The 18803-nt window shown below is 38.3% G+C and overlaps 2 protein-coding genes across 2 annotated transcripts; one reads left to right on the forward strand and one right to left on the reverse strand.

Moving 5' to 3' along the window:
* The first annotated feature begins 516 nt into the window (after positions 1 to 516).
* On the forward strand, positions 517 to 14052 carry LOC306878032 (tropomodulin-4-like). Its single transcript, XM_079430116.1, has 10 exons — positions 517 to 810; positions 6673 to 6835; positions 7321 to 7477; positions 7754 to 7876; positions 11120 to 11212; positions 11365 to 11495; positions 11844 to 11951; positions 13136 to 13279; positions 13366 to 13510; positions 13644 to 14052. Exons 2-10 carry the CDS (start codon positions 6728 to 6730, stop codon positions 13664 to 13666), a joined length of 1032 nt encoding a protein of 343 aa, XP_079286242.1. The 5' UTR covers positions 517 to 810; positions 6673 to 6727; the 3' UTR covers positions 13667 to 14052.
* A 669-nt stretch (positions 14053 to 14721) lies between these two features.
* Positions 14722 to 18682, reverse strand: LOC306877814 (sodium channel modifier 1-like). The gene is made up of 8 exons (XM_079429791.1): positions 18612 to 18682; positions 18336 to 18405; positions 18171 to 18257; positions 17992 to 18086; positions 17225 to 17325; positions 16943 to 17070; positions 16734 to 16848; positions 14722 to 15943 (listed from the first exon to the last, which is right to left on the reverse strand). The coding sequence occupies exons 4-8, from the start codon at positions 18082 to 18084 to the stop codon at positions 15841 to 15843; spliced, it is 540 nt and encodes a 179-aa protein (XP_079285917.1). The 5' UTR covers positions 18085 to 18086; positions 18171 to 18257; positions 18336 to 18405; positions 18612 to 18682; the 3' UTR covers positions 14722 to 15840.
* Between the last annotated feature and the right edge of the window lie 121 nt (positions 18683 to 18803).

An 18803-nucleotide genomic window follows, 5' to 3' on the forward strand; every position in this document is an offset into this window, starting at 1 on the left:
ATAATGTGTCCGTATAATGTAAAACAGCATTAAAGACTGCTGTCGAGTAGCCTTTTAGGTTTCACTATTTTTTTATAAGAATTAAAAAATGTTGGCCATCTATAAAATGTTGGAAAGAACCCACTTAGTAGTACTCAATGAAGCCAATGTATAAACTTCGACATTAAATTCGAAACAGATCTTCAGACCTTCCACGACTGAGGTGCCCTTGAGCAAGGCACCGAACCCCCAACTGCTCCCCGGGCGCCGCAGCATAAATGGCTGCCCACTGCTCCGGGTGTGTGTTCACGGTGTGTGTGTGTTCACTGCTGTGTGTGTGCACGTTGGATGGGTTAAATGCAGAGCACGAATTCCGAGCATGGGTCACCATACTTGGCTGAATGTCACTTCACTTCACTTCACTTCACTTCACTTCACTTCACTTCAATCTGGAGTCTCTCTGACTTGTAATACAGACTCTATACCCTAGAGGTCACTCCTCTCTACTAAAATGTTACGTGTTTAATGAGTAAAACTGAGTTACTGAAACAGATGACCACATGGACCTTCTCTGCAGTGTCAGACTACTCTCCCTCTGTTTCATAGTCATTAATCTCTCAAAGCCAAAATAATGAAATGCTGACCTCATGAAGAGTAGCTCGTATCCCTGTCTCAGCTCAACCAAGATAGCAAGCAAGGACAGTCAGTGAAGAAGGGAGGGCTTAAGTGGGGAACAACTACCGGGGAGGGGGGCGAGCGAGGGTCTATTCTCTGATTTCAAACATAGAGTTGCTGTACAGAAGATCCCAGGAGTTCTGAGTCCTAGTGAGGGTAGGTAACACACTCTCATTCTGTAATCTGTATCTGTGTGCCTCTTTTACAACCAGGACCGCATTAGTATAAGTTTTTTGGACACTGTACATAGTAATGTATAGTAAGCAGGATTTTTTTTTTCCAAACTATTTCAATTGTTTGAAATTTTTTATTGTTGCATTCAGCTGCTAATTGCATGAATGATTGTTTTGGTGATTTTGTTTAAGCAGTCAGTGTAGTTTATGGATAGAGGCCCCAGTGGGTGGTTTGTAGTGTAAACTGTATAGTAAAAGTTTAAAGGTCAAGTTGGTAGATAGTTGGACACTCAAGATCTTGTTGAATTAGTTGGATAATTTTTTTGGTTTAGAGTAAGGCTTTATGGAGAACATCGTTTTGCACAGTGTGCCTGCAGATGCACCTGTTGATGTGAGAGCATGTCAAAACAACAATCTTGTGACACTTTTTTTGTTTTGGCTGGCCAATTGTCACCCTTTTTTTTGGTGAGATAATGTTCTTAGACATATTTTTGTTTTCAAAACAGCCCTTATTTTCCCAGCCAGCCATGCTTGGAATAGTGCTGCACACTGCAGCTTTGCAAGCAGAGAGGATTTACGCAGCTGGAAGTAGCTGACTTGTGAAGCTAAAATTAATCTGAGGGTTGATTTGGAATTTTACACTTGGGTGGTTAGACTTGGTGAAGTCAACCTACAAATAGTGTGAAGTCTTATGAGCTGTGTGTCAGCTGGAAAATGCTCCCAATGATCAAACTCCATAACTGAACTATGGATCTGAATAAGAAGGTTGTTTTTAGGCTCTTGCTGCACGTCAGGAGAGTTCTGGACACTTCAAAGTCACTTTTGGTGTTTCTGGTGGATGATATGGTATCTGATGTGTCAGTGCCCAATATTTGTTCTTCGTCCTTCTGAAGTACCAGAGGGGGAATTGGGTTTCCGAAACCCAATCAAAGTTTTTGTCATGGACGGTAATAACTTTATGGACTCTAGAAAGAAAACAGTAAGCAGAGTCAGGTTGCTTTTGGAGATGTTTAGTCAGTTTGCAGTTTGGAAATGGCCATGTTTTACAAGAAAAAAGCAGATATAAGAAAGGGCTAAAAATAAAAGGTTCCAAATGTTTTATTTTCTCGCAAACATGCCATAGAAGAACCATGTTGTGTTCACCTTTTAATGAACAATTATTTTGCTTAGTGAAAAGAAGGTTTTAAGAATCTGAAGAATCCTTTTCCACTGTAAAGAACCTTTATGGAAAGTTTCCATGGATGTTAAAGTTGCTTCATGGAATCATAGACACCATTACTGTCATGATACGTGCAGAGAAATGAAGCGAGAACTCAAGTGCAGGGAAATGGTGGTTTAATTATAAAAGAAACAAAACAGAAACATAAATTACCCCGAGGGGGAAAACAGAGCATGGCAGAAACAAGAAACAAGAATCAGGAAACACACACGACTGACTGTACACAACATGTAACAACGTGGCCGAACAGAACTGCAAACACCAGGAACATAAATAGGGACACAAACGAGCAGGAACAGGTGAATTCACTAAACCAATAACGAGATAACAAGAGGGCGGAGTTAGACAATCAACCGGGGAACACATGGAACAATCACAACACAAACCCATGTGCTCAGACAAGACAGTGACATCTGGTGGCCAACCAGGGCACACCCACAGGATACGTGACACTACCCCCCCAACAAAGGAGCAGCTCCCAGATGCTCCACCTGCAACACTAAGAACACACAAAAACATGAAAAATGAAAATACAAAATGTCAAGAAGGGAGGTGGGCAAGAGACAGATCAGGGGGAGGGATGGTGGGCCAGGCCCGTGCAGAGGCAGGGGGCCCGCAGACCAAGGCCGAGCAGGAGACCAGGACGGATCCGGAGGGACGGACCAGGGGGTTTCCAGCCCAACAGGAACCCCAGCGCACGGCCAGGGTGGGGCCGGAGGGACAAGCCAGGCAGTGACTTTAAGAACGGCCTCTGTGGCCGTGACAGGGCAGACAGTCAGTTCAGAAACGGCCTCTGTGGCCGTGACAGGGCAGACAGTGAGTTCAGGAACGGCCTCTGGCAGGGTAAGGAGCTCGAGTGGAGCCGGCAGGGCGAGAAGTTCGGGTAGAGCCGGCAAGGCGAGGAGCTCGGGTGGCGCCGGCAGGGCAAGGCGCTCGGGTGGCGCCGGCAGGGCAAGGAGTCTGGGTGGCGCCGGCAGGGCAAGGCGCTTGGGTGGCGCCGGCAGGCCGAGGCGCTTGGGTGGCGCCGGCAGGGCGAGGCGCTTGGGTGGCGCCGGTAGGGCGAGGCGCTTGGGTGGCGCCGGCAGGGCGAGGCGCTTGGGTGGCGCCGACAGGGCGAGGAGCACGGGTGGCTCTGGCACGACCTCCTGGCCAGCAGTGAGCTCCTGGGTAGCCGCCTGGCCTTGTGGGACGGAGAAGGCCTTCCTCCGCCTCTTCCTCCGTCTCCGGGAGCGGGGCGCCGCTGCGGCATCCTCGGCCACCACTAGGGGATTGAGAGCGGGCACCGCCGCCTCGGGAGCGCTGTGAGCGGGCACCGCCGCCTCGGGAGCGCTGTGAGCGGGCACCGCCGCCTCGGGAGCGCTGTGAGCGGGCACCGCCGCCTCGGGAGCGCTGTGAGCGGGCACCGCCGCCTCGGGAGCGCTGTGAGCGGGCACCGCCGCTTGGAGAAGCGTCAAAAACTCCACCAATTCCCCAAAAGTCAAGTGGTCTAGCTCCCTCATCCACTCCTCATCGAGGGGCTCATCAAGGGCAAGGTTAAAGAAGTCCTTGAGAGCCACCTCGTTGTATCCCAAACCCTCTGCTGCCTCACAAAACGTCCAGGCAAACATCCTGACGTCAGTGCCCCTCTGACGGAGAGAGTGCAGCGTCCTGACCTGGAGGATCCGTAAAAAAGTGGGGTTCCTCACGTTAGGGGCTGGAGGATGGGAAGAATCCATTCCCCGCTGAGTTCTCTGATGTCGGCCACGTTCTGTCATGATACGTGCAGAGAAATGAAGCGAGAACTCAAGTGCAGGGAAATGGTGGTTTAATTATAAAAGAAACAAAACAGAAACATAAATTACCCCGAGGGGGAAAACAGAGCATGGCAGAAACAAGAAACAAGAATCAGGAAACACACACGACTGACTGTACACAACATGTAACAACGTGGCCGAACAGAACTGCAAACACCAGGAACATAAATAGGGACACAAACGAGCAGGAACAGGTGAATTCACTAAACCAATAACGAGATAACAAGAGGGCGGAGTTAGACAATCAACCGGGGAACACATGGAACAATCACAACACAAACCCATGTGCTCAGACAAGACAGTGACATCTGGTGGCCAACCAGGGCACACCCACAGGATACGTGACAATTACCCTCTTAAAAATAAAGGTTCTTTATTGGCATCTTTTGGTCCATGAAGAACCTTTAACGTCCATGGAACTTTTCCATTTGACAAAAGGTTCTTTATAGTGCAGTAAGGTTCTTTGGATGTTCTTCACACTAAGAAAATATGATTTATGGCTTTAAATACGGTCTACTGATGAAGGTTCTTCTTTGGAACCTTTTATTTTTAAGAGTTTGGAATTTCTGCCTAGTTCTGTCAGTATTGTTTTTATTTTTTTCCACAAGTTTAATTACTTAAACAATTAAATACACATGGCGTATTAGATTTAGTTTGTATGATTTGCAGTTTAATCATTATTATGATTAGAACACCGTATTATGACATTTTTAAAATGATTCTGATTAAAATGTTCAAATATATATAAAATGATTAAAATGGTCTGTTCAATATACACAAATCAATTCAACTGAACTCCAATAACAGGATATTAAAATTCTTATTTAAAAGATCAAAACCTAATTATAATTTGTATGTTGTGTTGCATTTTTTTAATTACTGTACTGACTAAAAATTATTTGAGTTAAAGAAATATTTTCTCAATTTGGAAAGGTCAAATGTTGGCTGCTGCCTTGCAACAGTGAAATAACAAGGATTCCATGTTGAAGGACTAATTTAAAAAACCCTTTTCACAACTAGTGAGCCTGAACAGGTGAAACTCAGCTAATACTTTTAAGGCTTGATTTTAGAATGGTGTCAGATGCATTGCCAATTTCAAGTTCACATGAAATAGTGTAATTTGAATTTGTTCAGAAAACTTTTTTAACATTTAGTTAGATATATAACAATAGTTCTGTTTTAGCCATATCAAGCAAACATTTTTCATTTAAAGCAATTTAGCCTGTCTCCACTTCATTCAGTTCTCTTATTTTGCATTTCTAGCTTTACCGTTAGTCCAGTGAAAGATAACTGACGTAACTAAATCTGAATAAACAACAATCTTCTACAAATGATTCATAATTATTATTGAAATGAGGTAAGGACTGAGTTTAGCAATGGTAATGCTGTTTCTGGAATCAGTAAACTTGTGGTCAGTTGATTGATGTGTACAATCTTTAGTTTTTATTTTCTGTTCTTAGCTCTGATCCTGTGATTGTGTCACTGGCTTTACAAATTAGTGCCACACTATTCTGGTCTAACACCTCTGATAGACAGACAACCACAAATACACACCCAAAACAAACACACTTTTGCCTTTAAGATTTTTTCCATAATGTAAAATCAGCCATCGCTAGCTCTAATAATGTGCATTATTTCATTAAATTAAATTTTAATGAATAATTTTGCAAGCATCAGGAGTGTATGAAGAGTGCAGAGCATAACAGACCCTTGTGATTCATTGTGTGATATGTAGCAGTAATGTTCATTAGCATATATTTATAGACCATTACCTCACTGGTCTCCAAATGGTTTTACCACATGATTGTAAACATTGATCGCCCAACTTACAGTTTGACTAAAAGTTTAAAAGTAATTTGATTAGAAATATTTACACACCAGAAGCATCTGAAAGATTACAATCAGACATTTTTGAAGAGCTTTAGCTTTGTTACGGAAAGCCATCTCAGTTTGATTACAAGCATATGTGGTAGATGCAAATCAAACTCTTTTATTGAGTTAAAGTTATTTGTTACAAACATACAAAAATCTTTCAGTATCAGTAATCTTTTTTTCTCTGTAAAATATCTAAGATCAGTTTACACAAGATAATATTTTTTAATATGTTCCAACATGTAGTTACAGAAGGATGAGTTCAGGTCAGTTACACAACATGTTAGGCTGTATTGTCAGCAGTTTATGTTGTAGATCCAGTTTGGGTGTGGTGGTCTGAAACTGGTGACTAGCCCATGACTCTATCAGTCTGTTTCACAAGGTGGACGGGTGGCAACATGGACCACCTTCACATGAGTGTGAGCCAGTGATAACTCCTCACAGTTCTAGCCTTCTCCTCCTTACTGTAACCCAAAACCCAAGCGTTACTGTTCAGAGACTAAAAATAGACAAGATTCTCTCTGTCTCTCTGCCTTGGAATGAAAGAAGCAGTGAGTACTTTCCTCATGGTCCCATATGATCGGCGAGTCTACTGTAATTACATCTTGTTGTCAGAAAGTCCTATGTCTGTTCCCAAGTACATTGTACCTTCAGACCCCCAAAAGCTCTTCATGTACACAAATGCTAGCCTTGTCCTTTTAATTCAACTGGGCTTTGTGGCATTTAACAATGTAAGCAGTTCCCTATCATGCCCTTTCAATGGCTGGCTTTTTTGGCCAGGCTGAAAATGACTTGAACTGGAAAGCTTGAAAGGTTTTCCCATTCATTCTCAACTTCTACATAAAGCATTGAGGGACCAAATAAAGCAAGCAGCCATTATTGTGCCTAATTTGCAAGCCAAATATAGTAAAACAAGATTTTTTTGTTCAAGTTGCTGGCTTAAACTTTCTCTTTCTCTCAGGACCTGCTGTCTCTGGGCGAGCTGAGTGAATTGAGAGTTCCACTGAGCAGCAAGCATGTCTAAGAGCGATCCCCGAGACATCGATGAGGATGCCATCCTCAGGGGTCTCAGTGCTGAAGAGCTGGACCGGCTGGAGTATGAACTACAGGAGATGGACCCTGAGGTACTGTGCCGTACAACTGTTTGAAACTAAAGCATGGATAGGTAACACTTGAGTAGACTTTGAAATGTTTTGCCACATGCACTTATTTTTGAGGAGACACCAGTGGTAGACAATTGAAGGCTGGAGTACACTATGACAATTATTTTGCCCCTAGTTGCTTAAAGGGATAGTTCACCCAAAAATTACACCATGATTTCCTCATCTTCAAGACATCCTAGATCTTTGAAGCTTTGTAATGGCACTGAATGATGGTCGAGATTTCGAAAAGTAATCCACATGACTCAGAGGGGTTAATAAAGCCTTCTGAAGTGAAGCGATGCATTTGTGTCTCAGTGGGAAAAAGATGAACCTACGACAGATTTTTTTTGTTTAAAACATGATTTTGTAAGGATGAACCGATCGTGTGTGTGTGTGTGTGTGTGTGAATGGGAGATTTCTGATTGCAGAAATTTTTTTTAAGTATAATGATTTTCTTGACCTTTCAGAATGCCATCCTTCCAGCCGGGTACCGTCAGCGTGACCAGACCAAGAAAAGTGCCACAGGCCCCTTTGATCGCTTCGCCCTGATGGATTTCCTGGAGAAGCAGGCCATGGAACACAAGGACAGAGAAGACCTGGTGCCCTTTACAGGGGAGAAGAGAGGTACTACCAACACTGGATTCATGTTAACAACACTTCTAATATCTAAAATCTGAAAAGCCTTTGTAAACAAATGTGTTTTAAAATGATCAACTAAAGGCAGATTTGCCACTTAGTCATTATTCTGAACTTTTATAGAATTTAAAACGATTAATTAATTATTATATTATATATAATCTTCTAATTATAATTGTATAATTTGTTCATTTGTTTCTTTCTCGTGTTTGTATAATAGCTGTGAGTAAAGTGAACATTTCTCTTTCCCTCCACTGTCTGTAGGAAAGGCCTTTGTCCCTAAACCAGGATCAGGACAAATCCCTGCGGCGGAACAGATCACTCTGGAACCTGAGCTGGAGGAAGCACTGAAGAACGCAACAGATGCTGAAATGTGTGACATTGCTGGTAGGCATCACATTTCTACTCTGTTCCTGTTGTTTCTTTTCACATGAAATAAAACAACTTATGATATCCGGTTGGGAGTTCTCTAGAGATATGCATTACAACTCTTCTAAAACTAATCCTCACTTTAAACCTGTAATGTCCTGTAAACGGCTCTGACTGTAATCCAAATTTTGATCCTTGACTAAGGACTAATCCTCTGTTTGCTATTGTAAACAGCTGATCACAATACCTCGTGCATAACATTTGTCAGTCAAACCCTTTCTAATTTCATCTGATTTATTTGCGTTGTACAATCAGTGTCTCATATGACAACTTTTTTAATATATGTAAAAGAAGCAGCCTATCTGAATTATATGTGGAACTATGAACCGTGTAGGTCATGCACAGAATTATACCATATCTATTTCCCCAAGCTCAGCAGCTCACCAAAATAAAATGAGCAACAGCCAACTAGTCAACATGAGCAGAGATGGAGTGAAAATGTTTGTGCTTGTGTGTTAAGTTGGCTGCAAGTCGTCTGTGTGCTAGAAACACTCTATGATTGTGTGCTGGCAGCATTTAGCCAAACATAAATATCACTTGTCTTACTGCTTCTATTAAAAATGCAACATGAGATGCAAAGAATTCACATTATTCTTGATTTAGCACTCTAAAATGATGGAAACCGGTCAATAGTCTAATTGTCCTTGAGCACTTAATAGCAAGCGTTTGCCCTTAAGAACATTTAAAGTTGTAGAGTTTTGGAGCGTGTCACTGGCTGCAGATTTCCCAGCAGAGCCCCTCATTCAAAACACAGTTTTAACTCTGGAACACGTCCAGTTCTGGATTAAACTGTCAATAGGGGTTTGCCGTTGGTGATTTAATGGATGAGTCTGCTTTTGCTGAGATGCAGGGTAGCTAACTGGATTTCTAAATAGCGCAGGTGGTTTTAATCTGGTTAATGTATCTGAATATGGAATTCAAGCTGGTGTACAAAGGTAAGGTCTGGTCTATCCAAATCCCAGTTTTATCTGCTGTTGGCCTACTGTATTTTTTCACCAGTCCAGCCACTGCTAATTGAAACCTGGAGGGGGAGTTTATAGTGGATTTACTGGTTATTCAGCGCCACCTGCTGTTCAAATGCAAATTTACAGTTTAACTGACACAAATCCAGTCAGTTCTCTGCAGTGCATCTTAAATGATTCGTGCCAGTATTTCTCAAAATTTATTCCATAAAAGAGAAATTAATTTAAAAAAGAGTGATTAATTAAAAACATATTTATATATAAAATTTGTTTATTTTTTATCATTTGTAATAATATTAATTTAAATAATTATTTAAAATAAGTAATGAAAAATGTATTGATTATTATATAGTTTTAAATGATTAAATTAAATTAATTTATGAATGTATTAATTATACATTTTTCAACATATTGTTATTATAATCATTATTATGATATCTTTATATTAAGCTATTATTAATATTATTAATATGAATTATTCATTTATATTTTATGTTATTAATATCTTTTAGAATATGTTTTTTTAATACAATTTTTTTTTCCATTTTCGCCTTCATTATGTTAGGACAGATCAGAGCTGACGGGAAGCAAAGTGAGAGAGAGGGGGAGAGAGAGAGAGAGGAAGAGAGAGGGGGCAGAATTGGGAAAGGCCCTCAAGTTGGGATTTGAACTCGAGACCCCCGTTGTGCAAGACATATCTTTTAGATATTTGAATATTTTAGATATTTATACTTATAATAATAATTATTACTTTTATTTATTACATTGAAATTAATAATTGTATTACCATTTATTATTATTATAATTATTATTGTTATTTTTATTTTATTTTATTTTTGTTGTTGTTATTTGAACATTTATTTATTAAAATTAATAAATGTTTTATATTTGTATCCACCTTATTTTTCAATATGGAAGTAAACCGTTTTCTGTGAATGTGTGAGACTTCTGGTTCATTAAATAACAAATAACAATGTACAGTAAAAGTTAAAAGTGTTTGCACTACAAACCACTGTGTTCATAATTAAGATAATACATTCAAATGATATGGTAAGACACACCAGTTTGCAATATCAAGCAGCAAAACAAGCTGTTTTGTACAGCTAAAAATAGAAAGCAGAAGCCTTGCACATAAAATTTACAAATGGCCGTGCCGCTCTTACGGGAGAAATAAGGTGGATAGTTATTAATATATTTTTAATAATATATGACGTTATATTGACAAAGTTTGGGGGGAGCATATTCAGATAATCAACCAATTCAGCACAGGTGGAACTAGATAATCAACTTAAAGGGATAGTTCACCCAAAAATGAAAACTTTATGTTTATCTGCTTACCCCCAGGGCATCCAAGGTGTAGGTGACTTTGTTTCTTCTGTAGAACACAAAGATTTTTAACTCAAACCGTTGCAGTCTGTCAGTCATATAATGGCAGTCAATAGGACCCATGGCTTTGAGAGTAAAAAAAACATACACAGACAAAACCAAATTAAACCCTGCGGCTCGTGACAATACAGGTCTTAAGACACTAAACAATCGGTCTGTGCAAGAAAATGAAACCGTATTTATATAATTTTTTTCCTCTGATCCACTGCAATGTCCAACTGTCCTGAGCACGTTCAGACCGATTGTTTCGTGTCTTAAGACCTCAATGTATTGTCACGAGCCGCAGGGTTTATTTTGTGTTTGGTTTTGTCTTTGTATGTTTTTTTTTTTTTTTCTCATAGTCGTGGGTCCCATTGACTGCCATTATATGACTGACAGACTGCAATGGTTTGAGTTAAAAATCTTTGTATGTTTTCAACTGAAGAAACAAAGTCACCTACATCTTGGATGCCCTGGAGGTAAGCAGATAAACATAAAATTTTAATTTTTGGGTGAACTATATATATATATATATATATATATATATATATATATATATATATACACACACACACAGTACATACATACATACAGCCAACTCATCCCTGTCCCATGACAGTTTTCTGGCATCCCTCCTCCACCCCAAATCCTCACTCTTAACTATTCTCCCAGAGTAGGGATGGGGGAGTTCTCTGGGTTAGGGCTATATTCTGAGCTCGGAGCCCTCCCTCAGGACATCATGCCAAATATGCGTACTATTTGCTCAATCTGATTATATGTAAGTGCGAACACGTGAAACTGGCATCCCATAGGAGTTGTCCAAAAGTATTGAATGTTTATGTCATTAACTAATGAGATACATGTATCCTCACAGCCATCCTGGGAATGTACACACTCATGAGCAACAAGCAGTATTATGATGCCCTGAACACCACTGGCAAGATTGCCAACACAGAAGGCATCAACAGTAAGTATACATATAGCACATTTAACACTGAACCACTTCATGTCAAACTAAAGTTTTATATAATGAGATTTTTCCATTTTTGTTGAATTTACTGAATGTCACTTCAGCATATACAATAGTTTTATATCATAAGCTACTCTATACTCTTTTAGGTGTGGTGAAACCAGATGTGTATAAGATCTATCCCGATGAGCCTCCTAATGACACAGATGTAGAGGACACTCTCCGCTGCATCCAGAAAAATGACAGCAGCCTGACAGAGGTCAACCTTAACAACATCCCGGTAAACATGCTAACTGTACTCACACCTTAATAATCATAATAATGATCACATTACAGATTAAGCATAATATGAATATTATGCTCCGGGTGTGTGTGTGTTTGTTCACTTCTCACTGCTGTGTGTGTGCGCTTGGATGGGTTAAAAGCAGAGCACAAATTCCAAGTATGGGTCACCATACTTGGCCACACATCACGTCCTTTCCTTTCATTTAAACAGATTGCCTAATTACACTTTCTAGTATTTGTTTTCTTGCAAGCATCTGATTAATTACCATAATTAATCATAAGAATTGATGCATTTCTGTGCATGAGCAGAATGGGGTAGTAATGACTGTTTGTTTTGCTGTAGGACATTCCCATCCCAACCCTGAAAGCGATTTTTGAGGCTATGAAAGGTAACACACACGTGCTAAGCCTCAGCATTGCTGGGACACGTAGTAACGATCCTGTGGCCTATGTAAGTCCTGAAGCCTGTGTTTTCGATGTTGTTTCATTCATTCGTTCATTGCTTCAATCACATTTTTCTTCAACATACAAGTCTGAAGATATTTTGCTAAATGTGTAAAAGTGTGTCTTGACCAAATAAAATCTAAAATCTTAGCCTATGTAAAGTTTAGCAGTTTGAAAATGCTGTAAATAATTGTTAAAATGTATTTTATAGGCTCAAACCATGGAGCTTTTTTTTGTTAGATTTTATCAAAACTATTCAGTTTAGTAAAAGTTGAGAGTCGGTAAGTTTTTTTGATAACTTTATTTTGAGTCCATAATGCAGAGTAATTACCTTGTTAAGTACTTAGTAGTAGTCGCTGTAATTACATGAAACAAAATGTACTTACCATGTAACTAAGTTATGGAACAGCCTGTAATTACAGTTTGCAGTTATGTACATGTAATAGGCAGCTACTGTTACACATATGTAACAGGCCGAGTCTGTTACACAGCTTCTTATGTAACCAAAAGATTGTTACATATGTGTTGCAGACTTTATACAACGTAATTATAAATGTAAGTACACAGACATAAGCTACTTAAAATAAATTGTATCAAGATTGTACTTAAGTGTACAAGTAGCTGTGTAACGGACTCGGTCTGTTACATATGTGTAAGTGTAGCTGCCTATTACATCTACATAATTACAAACTGTAATTACAGGTTGTTCCATAACGTAGTTACATGGCAAGTACATTTTGTTTCATGTAAATAAAAGGTCTACTACTACTAAGTTAATTGAGTAATAACTCTGTAAAGGGTTTACTTTTTTTTTTCAAATAAAGTTTTTCAGCAAGGATTCTTTAAATTGAAAGGTTACAAGACAATTATACTGTTACAAAACATTTTTATTTAAAAAAAATGCAGATTTTTTTTTAGCACACTGTTTCCACAAAAAAAATGAAGCGGCACTGAAGACTGCAGTAATGGCTGCTAAAAAAAATAATCTTTGCCATCACAGGAATAAATTACATTTTAAAATAAATGAAAATAGAAAACATTTATTTTAAATTCTAATAATATTTTGTATAATATTTTGACTAATCAATAGTTATTTGAATCATTTTTCAACTCTGTTGTCCTCTGCATGTATTGTGGAAATGATGGAGAGCTGATGTCAGTCGTTTCTCTTCCTCTGTTCCTGTGAGGCAGGCTATAGCTGAGATGTTACAGTCCAACACTACCCTGCAGAGCCTCAACATTGAGTCCAACTTCATTACTGCACAAGGCATGATGGCCATCGTCAAGGCACTGCGAGAAAACTCCACTCTGACTGAGATTAAGATCGACAACCAAGTAAGAGACTATAACACTCCTGCTAGAAACATCTGATGGCATGTGTTTAAAACTAAAAATTAAATTGTTCACGTGTGTTCTCACAGAGACAGAAACTGGGTGACTCAGTTGAGATGGAGATTGCAACCATGTTGGAGAACAACCCTAGCATCATAAAAATTGGTTATCATTTCACTCAGCAGGGCCCGCGTGCAAGAGCCGCAATGGCCATCACTAGAAACAATGATATCCGTGAGTGTGTTCCCAAAATATTTTCACAAATATTGCAGCTTGTGCTTGTCTGTAGCTGAAACAGGAAATGTTTCATTCATTTTGGTGTGTGCTACATTGAACTTTATATTTTTTGTATTTATCCCATCTCCAGTTCGTCAGCAGAGAGTAAGCTGAAAAGAGGATGGAATTTAGTTCATTTAGGAGATAAAGTTCTGCATGTGCACTCTTGGAAATCGTACAGATGCTCCAGTAACAGCCAGGACAACCCCTACAGATGACCCTGAAATGCTTTTACCATTCGCCATTGTGGATATCATTATCGCCAGCTTGATAAGACTTCATTGCTTTTTGTGGATTTCATCAAATCAAAAGCTCTGATCTAATAAAATTGACCTGCTCGTTAATACCTCAGTTTGCAAACTTGAAGACAACAATTGCTCAGTTCATTTTCTGGCAATATGGTGCTCCCGCAAAGGTTTTTTTGTAAATATTTTAAATAAAATATTACATTCTGTATTGTCCAATCAGATTTCAAAGTTTCATTAAATTATAATACCATCATTTAATACAGGTTTGTACTATCAAACACTGACATACACTACCATTCAAATGTTTTTTTTAATAGTAATTTTATTCTGCAAGAATGCATTATACTGATCAAAAACAACACATTTTTAAACACTTTTACAGAAAACTAATGTTGCAAATAAATTCTGTTCTTTTGAACATTCTGTTCATCAAATAGAAAAAAAAAAACGTATCACAGTTTCCATAAAATAGTAAGCAGTGAAAATGTTTTGTTAATTTGCATATTAAAATGTTTTCTGAAGAATTTTGTGACACTGAATGATAACTGAAAATTCAGCTCTGCCATCACATGAATAAATTATATATATAAAAAAGTGTCACAATATTACTTTTTAAATTTTTTTTACTGTATTTCTTAATCAAATAAATACATCTTTGCTAAGCACTTCTTTCATAAACTTTTAAAAAGTCTTACCGGCCCCATGTTTTTGAACAGTACTGTAAATGCTGTCATTTCAAAGCAGATGCTCTCAGCAGACTCGCAGTACAAAACAGCTTCATTATCATTTGTAGATCTGGACTCTTAATTTAGATTAGATTTAGATGATGCATTATTGAATTAATAGAGGATTGAGAAAAAATAATGTATGTGTCACAGTGCACACAGCAGGGAGGAACAAGGAACACGCATACGAGGAAGTAACTCAAATAATAACCTTTACTGGAGACAGGGCAGGACGAGGCAAACTCACAGACATCAAACACCAGGGGTAACGAGTAGACCTGACAAACTCTAACTGAACAGACAGGACTATAAATAAACAGGTAAATCAGAGATAACGAGACACAGCTAGACAAGGATTAACTAATAATCACATAGGATGAGGACAGGAAACAAACCAAATATGGGCATGGAAACACAGGGAGCACGTGGAAACAAGACACACACAACAGGTCTGACAGTATGATTCATGTCATAATTTTGATTATATGATGACCCAAACCCAGAGGCAAAAAACAAATGGAACTATTCAATATCCCATGGCAGGGCTTCCTGCTCCCCCTCCACTAACCTATTTTTACACACAAACCACCCAATCATGAAACCCAGTCTCATGGGTTTGAATTACAAAGCTCCAAATATACCACCTTCCTTGAGATTTATGCTCCCCTTTGGAACAAATCCTAACCTATGAAGATTCTCTAGAGTCCCCTCTTCTGGTATTGCCATTTTTAAAGAAAAATATATACATGGACCTTTTTTTAATTTGACAGATTTGTGGCTTCACGTGTGTAAGTTAATACGAGTTTTGATTTTGGTGGCTGTCCCACTATGCCAAAAACTAATGGCATTTGGAATTCTTTTCTCGATTTGGAACAGATTTGGACCTCTTTCATCATACAACCAACATTTTGACATTGAAAGTAAAATGAGATTTGTGAATATGCACCACATGAAATTCAACACCATGAGGTCACAACCTCCTCACTTTATTCACACAGAAATATGACAATTCTTTTTGAATTTTCTATAATAAAACAACCACCATTGGTTCAGAAATTGTTTAAAAAAGATTGCAAGTACATAGTACTAATACAATTTGCAAAATGCAACAGCACAAACTCTTTTCCTGAAAGAATGTCTTGAAATTTAGACCTTATTGTATATAAAGTATAGGTCACAGAGGCATGGACGTAAAAGATGTCATATGAGAGTTGTGTCTATCGAAACAATATCGTCATCGCATATGCAGTTCAGTTTAAATGCATCCTGAAGCAGTTTTGGCAGTTGCTGAACAGTATCGAGTCTGCTATGAAGATCAACTGCTAGGAGGTAACTGATCCGGTTCTTCTTCATCTGAGTCAAACTCAACATTCTCATCTTTAACCCATTTACCACTTCTGTCCTGCAGCCATCCCGAACTGGAACAGACAAGCGAGAAAAAAGGAGAAACATAAGTTGAGAGATAATCTATGAGAAGCATAGTTATTTAATGATTACTATGTGGGTGTTGCAGATGAGATCATTTAGTTTTAATTGAATAGTACACACCATTAGGTTATCCAAGATGCAGATGAGTTTGTTTGTTCACCAAAAACAGATTTGGAGAAATTTAGCATTAGATCACTTGCTTACCAGTGGATCCTCTGCAGTGAATGGGTGCCATTAGAATAAGAGATTTTGAAGAAACAAATTCATCACTAAGGCGATACGAGTCCATGATACACAATAACACATCCACCAGTGAAAAAGTCTATCCACTGTTGTCCTCTCACATCAAAATCCATAAACGTATAGTTTAAAAATGTTTTGTACTGTTTCCGGCGCTTGTAAATGGTATTTGATCTGTGCATATCTCTCTCGGTAAAGGTGTCTTACTGATGAATTTGTTACTTACAAACATGCAGCTTTTCACTTCACAAGATAGAGTCATGTGGATAACTGCTGTATTATTGTGACATTTTTATCAGCTGTTTGGACTCTAATTCTGACGGCACCCATTCACTGCAGGGGAACCATTTATGAGCAAGTGATGTAATGCTAAATTTCTCCAAATCTCATCTACTTGGATACCCTGAGAGGGCAAGTACATTTTAAGCAAATGTTCATTTTTGGGTGAACTATTCGTTTAATACCTATTTGGATGTTAGCATCAATTCTATAGTCAGAATCTGAGTTAATTGTGAATCACAGTTTCAAGTGTTGTCATACCTTTTTAATTTGAGGTAGTGTTCCAGTTCTTTGCGTCTCTGCTCTGTTATAGGCTCACACACAGTGCTGGATCCCTTCTTTGTCTCTTCTTTCCTTTGAGTCTGTCCCTTATGCACTACAAATGACAATTAACACAAAATATATGGACAATTAAAAGAATGTAAGCACAAAATGTCTACTGCCTTCAAATAAATAGATATTTGTTGTACCTGTTGTGCTACTTGTTGATATGGAGTCAATACTTCCTGTCATAATGGACACATGAGTTGATGAGATGATATTGTTGATTTGATCTTTTCTGTCTTCTTGGCCACATCCTGACGATTCCAATCGTTTACTTTATGAATGTAGAAATAGATAAAATAAACATGCAAAAAAACTTTGATGTTGAACATAAAAATGAACAAAAATGAACATAAAAAGACACAGCCTAGAGAGGACTATAAAAAATCTGACATATGACAGTAGATGGTTCAACTCACAGACATTACCTGGCCTTTCTGTGGCAGCTACTGTATGGAGCAGTTCTGAGTAGGGCATGATGGGTAATTTCACGTGTCTGACTCAGTAGAAGAGCTGAACTGGAGGGTTCCTGAGGACAAGTGACAATGTAATAATGTAATAAAAAGTATATGACCTTATTATACACACTGCCGCTCAAACGTTTGGGATCAGTAAGATTTTTAATATTTTTAAGGGAGTCTCTTCTGCTCATCAAGGCTGTATTTATTCGATCAAAAATACAGAAAAAAACTGTAATATTGTGAAATCTTATTGAAATTTCTAATATTGGTATATAATATACTTTAAAACAGAATTTATTTCTGTGATGCAGCGCTGAATCTTCTTTAAAAAACATTAAAAATCTTACTGATCCCAAACTTTTGAGCGGCAGTGTATGTATGTACTGTGGGGTCTTAAAGTGTGAGACCACACTAAAAATCTGATTTAAAATAAAAAATAAATCCTTGTAATATAAAATTGGAAAAATATTAAAATAAAGAAATATTATGAAGTAAAATGATGAAAGAGATTATGATGCAAAATGAAGAAGTAATATTTAAGATGATGCACATTTTGGCCAAACAAGTTACAATTTGAAGACAATTTGAAATTTGTGTAAAAATTCCACTTTTATTGTTACATAAATAATAATATGATATGATGATAAAATGGTGTAATGAAAAAAGTTAGATGGACTTTTGAATTTCACTGATTAATAAACTGGTGAAATGAAACTGCAAATGAATTCAGTTACCTGTCGCTCATCTTCTGCTTTAACATAATCTTGATGTCGTCTTTTATCTATTTCATGTTTAAGTTGATTATTTTTGTCGTAGAACCATTTCATTCCTATAAATGAATAGACCAAAGAGGACTTAAAACCTGAATGCTGGTTTATAGAGAAGCTGAGTAAATACATAGGTAGAATCTCACCTTCAAGGTGTCACTTTCCATTCCTATGCACCATGAGCATGTCAACAGTGTCAAACACAGGACGGTGAGAACACAAGGCAGCTGTATCTACAGTGGGGGAGAACACATAGTGAATGGGAATGGGTCACTTGCTGCAAGCCAAACAACCAGGAATTAAATAATCACCTTCCGTTTTTCATCAGAGTAGCTTCATCATCTGGGATGAAGTTAGACAGAAGATCTGCAACGCACGTTTCTTGTAAGAGAACGAGAAAAAAACAGTGAGAAAAGGGAAAGGGGACTGGTGCATGTGTGCAAATAACACTGCTTGCTGTTTTTATTACATCTTCAGTACATTTAGCTGACTTTTATCATCACCCTCCCTTTTGAAAGACATGGTTGGCCACCTACAGTCTTATTCTTTCAGGTATTAACACAAATAATTTCTTATTTCACTCTCACCGATAAGCAGGCTTACTAAATGACACCCCTTTCTTCCTGTTTTGGTCTCTGGAATTATGGCTAGTGATGTCTGATTCATGAAGGAATCGAGTCTGACGATCGGACTGATCCATTTAGAGATAAGCCACTCTTTTTGTCTCTCTTTTTTGTAATTGCCGTCTTGAAATAAGCTTTATTCGTGTTCAAGGCATG

This window comes from Barbus barbus (assembly GCF_936440315.1).
Source record: "Barbus barbus genome assembly, chromosome: 12".
NCBI lineage: Eukaryota > Metazoa > Chordata > Actinopteri > Cypriniformes > Cyprinidae > Barbus > Barbus barbus.